General features: G+C 38.6%; 1 protein-coding gene across 1 annotated transcript; it reads right to left on the bottom strand.

The window, feature by feature from the left end:
* Positions 1 to 418: 418 nt before the first annotated feature.
* Positions 419 to 17,518, bottom strand: kin (Kin17 DNA and RNA binding protein). Its single transcript, NM_001004824.1, is given in 13 exon segments — positions 419 to 708; positions 2,033 to 2,133; positions 2,459 to 2,558; positions 3,988 to 4,056; positions 4,282 to 4,332; positions 4,473 to 4,593; positions 5,275 to 5,332; positions 7,242 to 7,290; positions 8,546 to 8,727; positions 9,246 to 9,368; positions 12,587 to 12,630; positions 14,888 to 14,982; positions 17,347 to 17,518. Coding segments are annotated over 13 exon segments (1,170 nt in total). The 5' UTR covers positions 17,461 to 17,518; the 3' UTR covers positions 419 to 645.
* Positions 17,519 to 17,540: the final 22 nt, after the last annotated feature.

Raw genomic sequence — 17,540 nt, 5'->3', positions numbered from 1 at the left:
TGCATCATTCAAAACACACAGGCTAGGGAGTGTCAGGGCCTGCAATGCGCTGGAGAGCCTTTCTATGGCGTTATGTACAGGATTGCCTTAGACGTTTAGGGTGAAGACACACTGGGCTACCAGTAGCAGCTACCTTTTCAAGGCTACTAAACTCCAGAAAATATCCTGCCATAGACATTACTGAGAATTGCCTCAGCTAAAACAAACGTAGACACAATTATCAGTAAATGATCAGCATTGTCTTTTTTAGTAGCCACTACAAGTAGCTGCACTAGTAGCTCTGTGTGTCTTCACCCTTATGAGCGTTTGCAAAGGTCAGAAAATGTATTAAATTCCTGCATTGTAAACAAATTCATTAAAATGTATTAATTGTGTTTATGTGTTACGAAGGGTAAAATGAACATTTAAGCAACAATGATTATATTGTAAAAACATATATTTAATGTTCCAAATAAGTAAACAGCTGGGAAACCATTACAGCAAAATATTTAAATCTGGGGTAATGAAATATTTAACAATAACCCAAAGTGTGCAGCCCAACCATTTTGCTATTTTTGTTCTTTATGTACTTAAAATATTAAAACTCTGACACAGTAGAGTTTTGTATCTTTCCAGCAGACACAGGTCTGGTCATATTTAATACATCTAGGCAACTTTGGATATGTCTTCATATGGGATGCCTTCCACTTTCCGTCCTTTTAATGGTCCCTGTCAAGACAAACATTTGGTCAGCAGAGTAAAAAAAAAAAAAAAAAAGTCACAGGATCATGTACTTTTATTGACATGCAGACAAGAACTTTTTAAAAATAATAAGTTGCAATTGAAACAAAATTTAAAAGAAGACTCCACAAAATGAAAGTTACACATTTAAATATAATCAGTGGCGTAACTATTGGGGGTGTTGGAGGTGCAACTGCACCCAGGCCTGCACCCCCTCCGGGCCTGCCATAAAAGGAGAAACGAAGTGGCTTTCTTTGCATGCACTTGCAGCTGGTAAGAAAAATTTGCATGTGGAGGGGGTGGGGGTCCCTGTTGCACATACTGCACCCAGGCCCAGCCAGAGTTAAGGTCCCCATACATGGTAAGATCCACTCGCTTGGCGAGATCGCCAAGTGAGCGGATTTTCCCCCGATATCCCCACCTACGGGTGGGCGATATCGGGGAGCTTGAAGTTAAAAAAAAAAATCTGATCGTTTGGCCCATTATGTAGGCGGCAATGGGGCAGTCGGTTCGGGGACCGCATCAACGAGCCGATGCGATCCCCGATCCGACTGGATTTTCTAACCTGGCCGACCGATAGCTGGCCAATTTCAGGCCACATATCGGTCGGCCAGCCCGCTCGTTTCTGCCCCTACACGGGCAGATAAGCTGCCGAGTCGGTCCAAGTTACATTACTGAAAATAATGCACTATAACCATGCTCTAGATAATGGTGTTAGGAATGACCACACTAATATAGAAAATATATATAGATTTTTTTTTTTTTTTACAAAAAAGGCCAATGTAGCACAATAAATATTTAATCCCTTTAATAGGGTTCTGTTATTTGTCACAGTAGTGATAACATTTTACATCTTTAAATAGTTTCTAAATCCTACTCGTCACTTTGCCTCAGATAAGCCTTCACAAAGGTAATAATTGATCCTGTTATTTCTTGTTGCCGTGTCCTATTTCCTAATGTATTATAGTATATATTATTCCTTGCATAAAGCAATACAGGCTTCTTTTTTGTTTGCCAGGGAATAGAAACAATCCCACAACTACCAGGAAATGGATTACTCCATGCAAGCATTTAATAAAGACTGCCAAAAGCTTTTCCAGAAGCAATAGAAAAAATATTTTTGCCCAAACTACACTATGTTACACAATATTACACAAGCATATAGAAATACTTTTTACTGAATACCCTATTACTTTCATTCTACCACTGAGGCTAGGTTCCTTTATTAATTAGTACTCTTCACAATTTGAATCCTTTATAAAGGATATTATTGTTACGATAATGACAAATACTCCCCTCAAGAAATACTCACTGAGTCAATTTCTATTGTAGCCGAAAAGCTCTTCTCATTGATGCAATCTAGGATGCCAAAATTTCCTTTGTAACCACCATTTAAAACAAAAACTCTCTTTCCTGGAAAAAGAACATTTTTGGTTGTATTCACACAAAATATTGTATTATAGCTGTATCTCCAGTGTAATGTATTAAGCAGCAAAATCACATTTTCCCCCTTATATACACATACATGGTAGCTGTGGAGCAGTGCCTGCATCTTCAATTTCCATTAAGGTTCTCCTCTGGTGGTTTTAATCAGTTGTTTTTTTGTATATTTTAAGACTTCAGTAATTATGTGCAGACACTCACCATTCATTGTCCCATTTTTACAGTAAAATTAAGTTTAATAATAACTCCTGGCTGATCTTGTAATAGTTATTTCTGGGCCAAGTGAACTATTTACCTGGTGCTGGGATAACTGTCTCTAAATGGGTCTGATCCAGCTTTAATTTATCTCCAGAATCAACAAGTTTCACAACTGCAGTGTATCTGTCAATCACTTCCTATATGAACAAACAATTCATTAGTTTTATTTGCAGACCACATCAAGTAAAAAAAACATGTATCTGTTCATTTATGACCAACAATACAATTGTAAATATTATTGTGATTAGCAAAAAACACATGTCATTAGCCAAAGTTTTGAGAACGGATTGTCTGCCATTCAGGTTTCTTATGGCAGTACACTTTATCAGAAAGCTTTATGGAAATACAGCCATAAGCACTTAGATAACTGCTACTCTGTGAAAAGAAATGTACACATGATGTGTGAAACTTCCTGCTCTCAGAAAAATGCTTCAGGGCACAGAACAGGCCTGCTCAGTTTGCTCCTCTCTCCCCTTCCCCTTCCCCTTCCCACTGTAATCGGAGCTGAGAGCTGTTCCAGTGAGCAGCTTGCAGGCAGGAAAAGGATGTCAGACCAAGCTAAAAAAACGGAAGTTGCCATGTTAAGCAAACAGAGAGAGCTTCTACGGCTGCTTAGAAAAAATAAAGCATTCCAGCTTGCATTATTGTGACAAATCTACTGGCAATAAAATGCCTCAGTCGCTTTCCTTCTCCTTTAAAGCATCATGCAAGAAATAAATTTCAAGATAAGAAGGTATTTTTGACTTTTAAAAAGAACAATGTAATGTCCTTTCAATATATTAATTATGGGCTGGTAAAGCAATAGAAGCAGGTAGGGTTTCAGATGAAGCCATAATGGTATGGGCATGAACATGGGATTACAGATAGTTTTGTGAAGCCACACTTTCAATTCGCTAAACACAATTTCCAATTTGTTTTTAAAAATCATAGAATGTTCTTGTGGGATTAAAGTCAGAGTCTAAAAGCATTAGACAGAGATTCCAAACTCTATCCCAAACCTGAACAGCTCTAACTAAATCAATACAGTCTGCAGACACAGACTTTAACTTCAAAGCTACCTCTGGGCCATGAAAGCTGTGGGTCTAGATGCACAGCTAGTCACAGGGACATACAGTGTGTATTTTAACACCACCATTACCCCAGTGAGGGTCACAGAGTTAGTTTTGTACAGTAATGCTATGTGTATTTCATGGCAATGTATGTGCATGTCTGTTTTGCCAAGTCCCTTGTAAATGGCAGGAAGTAGAGACTGCAGTTAGTTATATAGTGCTACCACTATACAGATATTGCTTATATCTGCCCCAGTGGTGCTTACAATCTACTGTTTATACCATGCACTAAAGTACTGGGTGAATTCCATCAGATGCCAGTTAACCTGCATGCATGTTTTTGAAATGTGGGAGAAAAGCCACATGGGGATGGGAAGCATAGACAGAAAAATTACATGCAGATAGTGGCCTGGCTGGAACTGAACTTGGGAAACTCCAAATGTGACCCCCAAAAGATCAGAGCAGTATAAAAGAAAATGACAGCGTACATTAATTTACATTACGCTAATTACATTACCTTTACTACAGCTTTTTTCTTGTAGTATTTTTCTCCCAATTTTTTCGTAACAATTTTTACAACAATTTCCTTCAAATAAAATAAACAAAGCTTGGTTAAAGAAATTATATATGCGAGTTATTCAATATTATATTCATTATAACCTTACTTTAATATTCTTTAAAAAAAGATTATTGTGTAACTACAATACAACCACTTTGGTAATTCATTACACAAGTACAGTTGGTTGTGGGTATCTGTGGCATATTCCATTCCCTGTGGAATATGAATATGAATAAGCAGAGGATTACTTACTGGCTGTAACCAAAAATCTGTGCGCTCTGTCTTCTTCTTTTTTTCTTCCATCTACAAAACAAACTTTAACTTCAGTACACTTTCAATGGTTTCTCTCATTTAGCTTGCATAATATGGGCTGTATAAATGTTTACAAATGATTTAATACCAGAGGGTTACATTCACTGCATTGTTAATACTGCAGCCCTCACCTCCATAATCTCATCAAGGGCAGATTTCTTCTTCTTTTCCTTTGGTTGCACCTGAGAGGTGTCTTTTCGTTTTACTGAGCCCATAACAGCAGCAGACTTAAGTGCATTGGATACAAGAGAACTAGAAAATAAGAATTTCAAGGGTAATGCATCCATGGGATCTTTTTTTTTTTTTTTTACAGATACGTAAACAATCATTCACAACTGAAAACCTGCCAATTTGTACCTCAACAGATATAGCAGAACTTGCCTAGTTCAGAATTAGTTTTAGTATTTTGCAGTGCTGTTCAACTTTTTAAATGTAATAGGTTGACTATGCAATAGGCAACGTTTGTGATCCAGATTACATTGAAAAATCTGGGCATCCAATTGAACAGCCACATGTACTTGTTTATTTTGTGTGTATTGAAGCAGTATTCATGTACAGCTGATCCTAACACTGAAAATGTCACTCATATATCACTAGTGTATAAATAGGTCAGTATAGTTTTGTGTGTGCTGGGTTTACGAGGAAGAGTTGAACTTGGTCTTTTTTTCAACCCTATGTAATGAATTACCCTGCTTTCACTTATTGTGACATAAAAACAAACACCTTTCTGCATGGGATCATCATCTATGTGTTCCATCTTGTGACTGCGTATGTGCTGGGGCAACCTATCTATTGAGTATTGGGTTGCAGCAAGTATGATATTGTTCAGCAGCTTTATGCAATGGACTGCACCCTACACAACAACAACAAAAAATGATTAACACTAAACTATTATTAAGCCTCTGCTCTGCTGCACCATACAGTACATCTCACCTTGACTTAGTTGTAGCTGTTCCTGAAGTGCTTGCTCCTTTGTTTAAATTGAATGCAACTAAAGACAAAAAAAAGGAGAACATGAATGGAATGGGTCATCTTCAGCATAAAACTATAAATCTCTACACATGAAAGCAACAGCAATTAAATAATATATATATTCATACAATAAGAGTAATTCAGAATTGCTCACAAAACAATATTAAGGAGCAGATTTAACATGCCCAGATACTTTAACAGATTACTGCCAACAGTTAAACAATAAAGGGCATTTCAGATTTAACAATTTATTCTAGTCAGGAAACATTTTAGGAATTTTTAAGTTAGTAGTGGGAATTAATGAATCACCACAGCGCTGTTGCTGGCCTGAATCACCATATAGACCAGCATGGTGTTTGCCCAAAGCAATCACATATACCTCTTTTTATAAAAGAGAAAAAAAAAAAAAAAGTTTAAGGATTTCAGAAGCTTCATAACTGACCATATCAAATATCAGTCTTTCACCATGCACACAAGGAGAGGAACGTGTGTCCAGTATGTCCTTATTGGACTGCCTGTGGGCAATTAGCATTTGAGACATTTAAATTCTAGAGCAACTGAACCACAGTAGTTAGGCAAGCTGTACATTTTTGCCATAGTATGCACAAGCATAAAATACAGAGCAGACCACATGCACAGCACCAGAATTCTAGCGTCATTGTGGCGACAAAGTACTTTAGCAACTGAACCTTATTTGCCACAATTAACTCAACTGCATGTGTGCCTAAATGCAAAGTGGGTGCACTTAATCCAAATATTTCCAAAGTCTGTGTGGTGTCTTTTACAGTGTTCAGTGTGTAAGTGACACATATGCCCTGTTCTTTTGGTGCTCCTGAACTGCAGCAATTGATGCAGGGCTCTGTAGGGACTGCAAATATATGGAAGTTCAAGGAGCACATTTTGATGCAAGTACCTTTAATAAAAGGCAACTGACAGTGGGAAAAGTGTGGGGACCACAACTGCACTTATGAACGTCCATGAGCTCTAGTATCTAATCAGGTAATTATTTGGATAGCCTACATATACTGCAAACCACATGTGGCAAACAGTGTCACAGAAGTGGAAGTGGATAATCTGCTCAGTGTGCCCCTGGCCTTAAGAGTATATGGAGGCTATTTGATCAAATTTATAGCAGCAAGAAGGGAATGACAGGAATGCTAAAAGGCTTGGTTTCATTGATGTCTTGGGCCTTTGCAGGATTGCCGTCTTCCAAGGATTTTTAGAAGAGTGTATTCTCTGTTTTTATTTATCATAAAATGCTCCTTCTTGTTGCTAAATGTATTCATAAATATATGCAAAAAACAAAAACAAAAAAAAAAAAAAAAAAGCATTGAGCATTGCTGCCTTGATCTCCTACCATGCTGTTTACCACCCCCATTCATGTTGTTCCCAATGGCCTCAAAGTAGGTGTCCATAAATGTATGACATGGAGGCATGGTCTGTTCTTATTTTTTCTCTTTTTTTTTTTACCTTTTTTATGCTTGTGTGGCTCACCAACACTTTTTACATCTTAGAGTGGTTAAAGCTGGCCATACACGCACAGATATCGCACAAAACCTCGTTTCAGTGCGTGTATGGTGGAATCAGCTAGATGACCAATATCCGCAAAAGCCATGAATATTGGTCGTCTTGTCGACTGGCCGGGACAAAAGATTTTGATCGTTGAAGCTGCCCAGGGTTCAGGGCAAGTTGTTTCTACCTCCATATGCGACGATTCAACCCTGAACGTCAATGAAAGGTACGAACGATATTTCTCACGATAAATGGTCGCAGGAAAGATTGTAATTGTAACTGTAACGTGTATGGCCAGCTTAACAAGTTATAAAAAAAAAAGCACAACAGAACACTGTAGGGGGTGGAAGTGTAACGTAGTTTAATTTGGTTGCATATTCTTATCTAAAAACCATGGTTCAAAAAGAAAAACCTACCTTTCTCTTCCTCATTCTGTCTGCTTAATTCAGTGTAGGTAGGGGTGTTCTGCAAATCAAAAAAAAGCAGATTTATCCAACAAAAATGGCTCGTCTATTAAATAGGTTTTGGCTATAAGGGTGCCCTCCTTGTGATATTAAGTCTCCATCTAGCCTAGACTTTTTGCCTCTTATATCAAAGAGGACTTTGTCAAGCTTGAAAATATTGAGAGATATGCTACAAAATAAATATGAGCAATGTAATGCACAGAGCTTCATGTGGAATTTCCGAAAAGAGTTAGTTTAACTTTGTATGCATGTACATGTATGTGTGTGTGTATGTATGTATGTATGTGTGGAATGATACAAAATATCCTGTTCGTAGCAATCAATCAATTGGTCTGCATTTATAGTTCTAAAATGATCTGCTATCCTTCTGCCTATTTCCAGTTTTCAAATGGGGGTAACTGACCCCACAACGAAAAATATGTTTCGGAGAGCAGCTAAATTTTATTGTTACTTTTTATTACTTTCTTCCTTTTCAGATTTTCTCATAATCATCTTCCAATCTCTCATTCTAACCACTGCCTGGTTGCAAGGTAAAATGGATAGCTGCTGCAATTTTAAACTGAAAAGTTGTTGAACAAAAACCTAAATAACTCAATAAGCACACACAGAAAAAATAAATGTTGCAAATTCTAATCGTCTCATATCTCTGTTCACATCACAGCAAAAGCCATTTTAACCGTGATCTACACCTTTAAAATATACTCACAATCAGTATAAAGAGGTTTTAAAAAACCCAAAAGGTAGATATTAGAAGACTTCATAAATTCACAGTTAATACTTCCAGGTATGGTACAGTTTTCTGAACATAATGCCTGCTCCTTATCTTTGAATTAAACTTTATATAAGCACAAAGATAGAGCTTGTTACAGCCCCCCCCCCCCCCTGCAGTACTGGGCAGGCTAATTAATTTATCATTTAGGTATTTTTCTGGCAGATAAATGTCACAGGTTGTTTGGAAAGTAGATTCTTTCTCCACAAGAGCTATAAATATCCTGTAAAAGATAGGTTTATAATCGGTGTTGTAGCTTATGTCATGTGACTCTTTGAAACCCATGTATTTAAAAAAAAGATAATGGACCCTTTGTTGCAAAATATGTGCATAATCTCAAAGTTACACCACCTGTTTAAACGTGCATTTGTGCCTTCTTGGTGACTTCTAAAATACTAACATTTTACGGGTGACTGACCCTATATATTGGACATAAATGATCTATACTTCTAAAAATGAAAATGAATTTAGCAAAACCTCAACATACCTGTTCAGTGACTTCCAAGCCCTTTTTAACTTGTTCCTCAATAAATTTAGCAGTTCTCTCTTCATCATCTAGATCTTGTTTTTTCTTCTTTTCCTGTTCCTGCTGTTTGCGAATTGTTTCTGGATCTCTGTCTATATACTGAATGTACCAGCCCTTTGGAGTCTCATCCACTTTACAGTAACCTGAGAAGTAAATCATCATAATAAAGAGAATAAAATAAAGTTGAAAAATGCAAGAAAAGGAGTCGATGGCTCATATATCACTTTTTACCAACATTCCTAGATTAATTTGGGGCGCACAAAAATGTAGTATGGCCCTCACCCAATAGGATTTTCAACCCAGCCTAAGGGATATCTGGCCGATAGATATCTGCCCATGCAAAGGCAGGTAAAGCTACTTACTTGCTTGATCAGGGCCAAATTAGAATCTTGAACCTGCCAGTATATAGCCAGATGTGCTGACTCAATCTGAGTCAATGCCGAGTTGTCATAAGAAGGCTAAATGTTGCATAATGGATGTATAATTGCAGCTATGAGGTTCTTTGTTCTACAATTCACATTCTTCACCTAATAAAGTCATGTGTGCTTATTTTAAGACATATATTCTATGTATTCAAATACTATGCCTGCTGTTAACTGATTATGTCAAATTCCATGTTTTAAAACATAGATAAAGTGGTAAAAAAGTATCTGAAACATACCTGCTCGGCCAAGCCATTTGGTGAAGTCTGTAAGTGTTTCCCACTGGGTGGCATTCATGTGTACATGCTCCCTATGGCTGATATATTCATTGTAGACAATATTATTATGTACTCTCTTGGTTCCTAGAGAAACAAAAATGAAAAGTTGGTTTATTTCATATAAATAAAGAAAAGCTTAGAAGTAAAAGAGCAATGGAGGAAAATACTTTATAAAAGGATATATATTATAATATCATGGGCAAATTATTCACAATGTGACTTAACTCTGAGGTAAAGAAGTTAATAGGGAAAAAAAGGAAAGCTTTTAAGAAATATAAGTCAGAGGGGACAGTAGCTGCGTTTAATGAATATAAACACTATAACAAGTGTTGTAAAACAGCAATCCGGAAGGCAAAGATAGAAAATGAGGAGCGCATCGCGGCCGAGGCCAAGACTAACCCCAAAAAGTTTTTTAAGTATATTAATAGTAAAAAGATGCAGGTTGAGGGTGTGGCCCCATTGAGTTATAATAACAATATGGTTACAGCGGATACAGAAAAGGCAGATGTGCTTAACCAGTTCTTTTCTTCTGTGTATACAGTAGAGGAGCCAGTGGGCCAAGTCTCACCCAATAGCTTCACTGTTGCCTCAGCTCCAACTACACAGTGGTTGGCACAGGATATGGTGCTTAAAGGGTTACACACGATAAATGTAAACAAGGCACCTGGGCCAGATGGAATACACCCTCGGGTACTGAGAGAGCTAGGGGCAGAATTGCAGTGGCCCTTGTTTCTGATATTCTCAGACTCTCTTTCATCAGGTATGGTACCTAGTGATTGGAAGAAGGCGAATGTCACTCCCATATTTAAAAAGGGAATAAGATCTCAGCCTGGCAATTATAGGCCTGTAAGTTTGACATCCGTGGTGGGCAAGTTATTTGAAGGCTTGTTAAGGGATCACATTCAAAATTATGTAGTGCAGAATGGCATTATGAGCAGTAATCAGCATGGCTTTATGAAGGACAGGTCATGTCAGACCAATTTAATTGCTTTTTATGATGAGGTAAGTAAGAAGCTGGACAGTGGGGATGCAGTAGATATAATCTATTTGGATTTTGCCAAAGCATTTGATACCGTTCCCCACAAACGACTGCTTTCTAAGCTAAGGTCTATTGGTCTTAGTGAAGTCGTTTGCACATGGATAGAAAACTGGCTACAGGATCGGGTACAGAGGGTGGTTGTTAATGGCACATTCTCTACTTGGAGTAAGGTTCTCAGTGGGGTCCCTCAGGGTTCTGTACTGGGTCCACTTTTGTTTAATTTGTTCATAAATGACTTAGGGGAGGGTATTATGAGTAATGTATCAGTGTTTGCAGATGACACAAAACTCTGCAGACCAGTCAATTCTATCCAGGATGTGACATCCCTGCAGCAGGATCTTGACCAACTGGCAATCTGGGCAGCTAAGTGGCAGATGAGATTTAATGTGGATAAATGTAAGGTCATGCACCTGGGATGTAAAAATATGCAAGCCCCGTATAACCTTAATGGGACTGCACTAGGCAAATCCATAATGGAGAAGGATCTTGGAGTCCTTGTAGATAATAAACTTGGCTGTAGCAAGCAATGCCAGGCAGCAGCTGCAAGGGCAAACAAGGTTCTGAGCTGTATTAAAAGGGGTATAGATTCACGGGAGGAGGGGGTTATTCTTCCCCTTTACAGAGCACTGGTAAGGCCCCATCTAGAATATGCTGTTCAGTTTTGGTCTCCAGTGCTCAAACGGGACATTATTGAGCTAGAGAGGGTCCAGAGAAGGGCAACTAAGCTGGTAAAGGGTATGGAAAGTCTCGGTTATGAAGAAAGACTGGCCAAGTTGGGTCTGTTTACACTGGAGAAGAGGCGCTTAAGAGGTGACATGATAACTATGTATAAATATATAAGGGGATCATATAATAACCTCTCTAATGTTTTATTTACCAGTAGGTCCTTCCAACGGACACGAGGGCACCCACTCCGTTTAGAAGAAGGGAGGTTCCATTTAAATATTCGGAAAGGATTTTTTACAGTGAGAGCTGTGAAGTTGTGGAATTCCCTCCCCGAATCAGTCGTACTGGCTGATACATTATATAGCTTTAAGAAGGGGCTGGATGGATTCTTAGCAAGTGAGGGAATACACGGTTATGGGAGATAGCTCTTAGTACAAGTTGATACAGGGACTGGTCCGATTGCCATCTTGGAGTCAGGAAGGAATTTTTTCCCCTCTGAGGCAAATTAGAGAGGCTTCAGATGGGGTTTTTTGCCTTCCTCTGGATCAACTTGTAGTTAGGCAGGTTAGGTATAGGCATTATGGTTGAACTTGATGGACGTATGTCTTTTTTCAACCCAACTTACTATGTTACTATGTTACTATGTTACAATTAAAAAATCATACATTATTGTAATATTGGTGTGAAGGCAGCCATCTCAGTGCATTGTGCCCGAGTCAGAGCTTTTAGAAGGAGCCAGCTCTACACATTAGAACTGCTTTCACATAACCTATTGTTTCTCCTAGTCCCATGACAGACTTGGATTTTACTATTGAGTGCTATCCTGATATCTTCTGGGAGCTGCCATCTTGCTCCCTTCTCATTGTTCTGCCTATCGGCTGCTGGAAGGAAGGGTGACATCACTCCAACTTGCAGCTCAGCAGTAAAGTGTGACTCACAGGTCACATAGTTGTGGCACCCTGGAAAATGAAGAATATAGCTAGCCCCATGTGAAATTTCAAAACTGAATATAAAAAAAATGTGTTTGTGTTTTAGAAAAATGGATTTCAATGCAGGATTCTGCTGGAGAAGCTCTATTAACTGATGCATTTTGATACTGTCTGATGACAGTATTCCTTTAACAAAATATTTCAGGAACTGTCCACTCATCCACATCTTTTTTCATAAAACATATAATGTTCACCAATTTATCTGGTGAATAAGGTTTCAGCATTCCCTACATTCCCTATGGTGTGACTAAATGCAACAAATATGTACCTAGAGACTTTATGACATTATACAATACCAATTCCATGGACAGAATTGACTTTTACAGCTTATGTGTCCCACAACAGGGCAGGAGCTTTAATTGTGATTTTTTTCCCCACAACTCCATTTTTTTTTTTGTTTTTTTTTTCCTTTTGTTGTCAAGACTTAAGCAGGCTCGTAGCCAAATGCCTTTTGACCATTGATAAAAGTTGTTCTGGCTGGGTATTGAAAAAGGGAAAAATAAAAAAAAGGAGAATTGTTTCCTTATTTACCATACTTTTTTTTACTTATGCATAAGAATAAGAAAATTTCAAATCATCTAAAAAGAATAGTGTAGTCATTTACTCACCAAACCGACGCCTTAGCAATTCTAAAAATTCTGTGCGAAATTCACTGCAAGAGACAAATCAGAGGAGCATATAAATGATAAAATAAACAAAAGTTTTGTGAAATTATAAGGCTAGGAACATGTGTTGACAGGGTTGTATTATAAAAAATTACAAATAAAGGCTGTAAAGAATTTCATCAGAATGTTTGACCAACATTTTAATGAAGTTTGCTTTCATTAAATAATAATAATAATAATTCCTACAAGACATTCATATGAATCTTTCTTTGTCCAAAAACCACTGAAATATGCTACAAGAGAATTCAGTTCAATTCTTAGCTGTTTAAAAATATAAGCCAAAATGTTGTACTCCATGTAAGTATTACATCTACGCAATGATGTTCACAGCACCATCATTCTTTGATATAGCTTTGCCAACAATAATGTTGTTTGTAGGTTTAAAGTGGACCTGTCACCCAGACATAAAAAGCTGTATAATAAAAGTCCTTTTCAAATTTAACATGAAACCCAAAATATTTTTTTTATTACCACATCCAAACCCATTATAAAAGCATTTTAAAATCTCAGCTGTCAATCATATAATGCCTGCCCCGCCTCTATGCCTTTCAATTCAGAACTTCTTAGATGTCTCTGCCCTCCTCACATCCCCCCTCCATCCTCACCATCTAATTGTGTAACCAGTGCATGGACATGGGTATCAGCCCCCCCATACTGGCACTTAAACAAGATTTTGGCAGGATGCAATGCCTGCTTTGATAACAGTGCCCACAAAATGGCCCCTGTCTGCATGCTGCAATTGTGAATTCCAAGGCTGAAGAAAATAAGATTAAAATAATTTATATAGTGTAAGTAAAGTTTATTTTGCTTGCCAAACACAATAGAAAACAATTTGAAATTATTTCTTAAGGTGACAGGTCCGCTTTAAAGACCCAACGCATTTCCGACTCCTTTTATGGGGTGCAGGGAATAGTGCGTCACCCCAGCATACAGAGTAATTAACAGGTGAAGAGAGAACCTAAGGAGCAAAAAAATGGCTGAAACCTAAAGGGTAACTGATATAAGAATATATGGTGTACTTACAAAGTGTACTAAAATGTAGTTTCACAGTTGCAGTTTATACACTTGCAGTTACTGGTGATATTTGTGGCAGTACTCAAAATGATTCTATTTGTCCCATTCACTCGAGTGGAAGGCATTCTGCAGTAGTAGGGGCAAGCAACTTAAGTTAAAGGAAACATATCCAATAAAAATTAAGAATGTACCAGTGAATTATACTCCTCTAGATATAGAAGGATTGTGCTTAATAAAGCTGTGTTTCAGACTGATTTATTGAGAAATTCCACCAAAACCCCACTAGCCCCACACATCTGTTCCAATTCCTGCTGGCTGAGTTCTCTGGATGAGCTGGGGAGCCGGTGGCTCTCAGTACACTGCACTGTAAGATAGGAACAAATCAGCAGCTAGGCTGACCTGATAGGGAACTGAAGCCTGTCTGTGCTTGTGTGACTGCAGGGCTGTGATTGGCTCTCCCCCTCCTACTGTGCTTCTGGCAGGGACCGTTAGGACACAACCACTCTACATTTCAAACTCGGACAGAGAAGTGAGAGGATCTATAGGGAGCTCCAATAAAGGGGCCATTTTTACAGATAGGATTAATGTTTAGCCCAAAGGGAAACCAGCACCATATATTATTCATAATTGCCTACAGGATTAGGGTTTTTCCCATTTATCCAATATGTCTCCTTTAATTCAAAGTGACAATACGTGAATATATCAAATGTGAACCTCTGCCATTTAACAACTTATACAGAATTATGAAAAAGGGGGTTTATAATGTGATGACAGTAAAGGCCTACAAAGATGCAGGGTATAATAAAGCAGTGGTGCAATGGGAGGGAGCACTGAGGATGCCACTTCACATTGCTGCGAGTACTGGGATACATTTAGTGATTTTGTGCATTGTAATGCCTCTGTATCTCTGTCTACCTGTACTTCTAAATTTAGCTGCACTGTGGATCAGTGGTTAATACCTTTGCTTTGCAGCACTGGGGCCCAAGTTCACTCTGGCATAGGAAACATTCCAAAAATTTTGGAATGTACTTCAGTTTCATTCCACACTCCAAAAACATACAGACAAGTACACTGGCTCCTGATAAAACTGATCATGGGTGCATGTAAATGGGATAGGGACTTGGGCAAACTACTTCCATGAAAGCACAATGCTGCAAGCATACCACAAATATGGGAAATGCAATTGATTGGTAATAATCCATTATAGCTTTTTCATATTTTAATACTTACTCTGAAAAATAATCCATAAACTGCTGAGGATTTTCAGAAGCAAGGAGCAGTTGTCTTTGGTGCGACTCAGACATGCAGTGGCATTTAAAGCCATTCTTAAATAAAGATAATAACATCAATGTAACATATAGCACTGGTAAAAATTCTCTGAAAACACAAAAAATAGACCATACTGTACAAATTCCCTATTTGTTTGGGCTCATAGCCTGAAAGATTGGAATTGTGTAAACTGAAGAGTAGCTGGAGCTGGGAGGTGATAAAAGATTTTTTTTTTTTAAGTGTTATCTTTTAGGGGGAAATATCAACTCTTTATTTTGAGTACTTAAATTCAGAGGACATTTCATAAAAATAAATGATCAGATATGCATAGAACACACTAGAGTACTGCATGGGTCCAATTTTTTTAAACACAGACACAGCTCAGATCCTCATTTTTACCTACTTGGACCCTCTACCCAATACATTAGAGACGAAACTGATGTTTATCCATAATGTGGCTTTATAAATAGGGCTCGTAGTGCAAACCTACACTTTCCTAACAGTTAGACCAGTGATCCTCAACCAGTTGCTCAGGAGCAACATGTTGCTCCCTAGTCCCTTGGATGTTGCTCCCAGGGGCCTCAATGTAGGTGCTTATTTTCGAATTCCTGGCTTGGAGGCAAGTTTTGGTTGCATAAAAACCAGGTGTAATGCCAAACAGAGCCTCCTATATGCTACCAGTCCACATATAGTGGTGTGAAAAACTATTTGCCCCCTTCCTGATTTCTTATTCTTTTGCATGTTTGTCACACTTAAATGTTTCTGCTCATCAAAAACCGTTAACTATTAGTCAAAGATAACATAATTGAACACAAAATGCAGTTTTTAAATGAAGGTTTACATTATTAAGGGAGAAAAAAAACTCCAAATCTACATGGGTTTGGGACTCCAGCGAACCACAGTGAGAGCCATTATCCACAAATGGCAAAAACATGGAACAGTGGTGAACCTTCCCAGGAGTGGCCGGCCGACCAAAATTACCCCAAGAGCGCAGAGACAACTCATCCGAGAGGCCACAAAAGACCCCAGGACAACATCTAAAGAACTGCAGGCCTCACTTGCCTCAATTAAGGTCAGTGTTCACGACTCCACCATAAGAAAGAGACTGGGACAAAAACATCTCAATGATTGCCAAGACTTTTGGGAAAATACCTTGTGGACCGACGAGACAAAAGTTGAACTTTTTGGAAGGTGCGTGTCCCGTTACATCTGGCGTAAAAGTAACACAGCATTTCAGAAAAAGAACATCATACCAACAGTAAAATATGGTGGTGGTAGTGTGATGGTCTGGGGTTGTTTTGCTGCTTCAGGACCTGGAAGCCTTGCTGTGATAGATGGAACCATGAATTCTACTGTCTACCAAAAAATCCTGAAGGAGAATGTCCGGCCATCTGTTCGTCAACTCAAGCTGAAGCGATCTTGGGTGCTGCAGCAGGACAATGACCCAAAACACACCAGCAAATCCACCTCTGAATGGCTGAAGAAAAACAAAATGAAGACTTTGGAGTGGCCTAGTCAAAGTCCTGACCTGAATCCTATTGAGATGTTGTGGCATGACCTTAAAAAGGCGGTTCATGCTAGAAAACCCTCAAATAAAGCTGAATTACAACAATTCTGCAAAGATGAGTGGGCCAAAATTCCTCCAGAGCGCGGTAAAAGACTCGTTGCAAACACTTGATTGCAGTTATTGCTGCTAAGGGTGGCCCAACCAGTTATTAGGTTCCGGGGGCAATTACTTTTTCACACAGGGCCATGTAGGTTTGGATTTTTTTTCTCCCTAAATAATAAAAACCCTCATTTAAAAACTGCATTTTGTGTTTACTTGTGTTATCTTTGACTAATAGTTAAATGTGTTTGATGATCAGAAACATTTTGTGTGACAAACATGCAAAAGAATAAGAAATCAGGAAGGGGGCAAATAGTTTTTCACACCACTGTAGATGCTACCAAATAACCAATTAGAGACCATTATTGGCACCCCTTGGAAAATATGGCATGTCTGTGATGCTCTCCAACATTTTTTTTACATATGAACGTGGCTCGCCGGTAAAAAAAAGTTGTGGATCCCGAAGTTAGACTGTAAGCGTCATATGATAAACAAAGGCTAAAAAGAAACCAGTTCACAACCAGTGTAGTCCACAACGCATGATACTGATGTAAAATCCTCTTTGGGTTTACCCGAACAGGACTACGGTGGGTGCTGCTGTATTTAGCCCAAGTCTATACAAAATGCTTCAACTGATTTCAGAACTGCATATTATAAAGAAAACAGCAGCCATCTCTCCGCCCCCAACAGACTTGAATAGTTGAATTAATAACGCAACATTGTAGTAGTCTTGTAGCGTGCACGGCTGTACTATACATGCTGCGCCTCATAAACAACACTTCCTTATTGTTACTGCCGTCTCCCTTCTCCTCACCTCATCCCGACACTGTTTCTGACACATTTGACAGTACCATCGCAGTTTCTGGAGTCCTTTCGATTTGATACGATTTGCGATTGCCTTCGGAGTAAGGAAGTCTGCTTTCCCCATGGCCAAGCCTGCTCTCCGGCAGCTGAACCAGAAATCAGCCCCAGTCCCTCAAGCAACGCGAACTACGTCAGCAGTCCCTA

This window comes from Xenopus tropicalis, chromosome 3 (genome assembly GCF_000004195.4).
Source record: "Xenopus tropicalis strain Nigerian chromosome 3, UCB_Xtro_10.0, whole genome shotgun sequence".
NCBI classification, from domain to species: domain Eukaryota; kingdom Metazoa; phylum Chordata; class Amphibia; order Anura; family Pipidae; genus Xenopus; species Xenopus tropicalis.
This window is presented reverse-complemented; position numbering and strand designations above follow the sequence as displayed.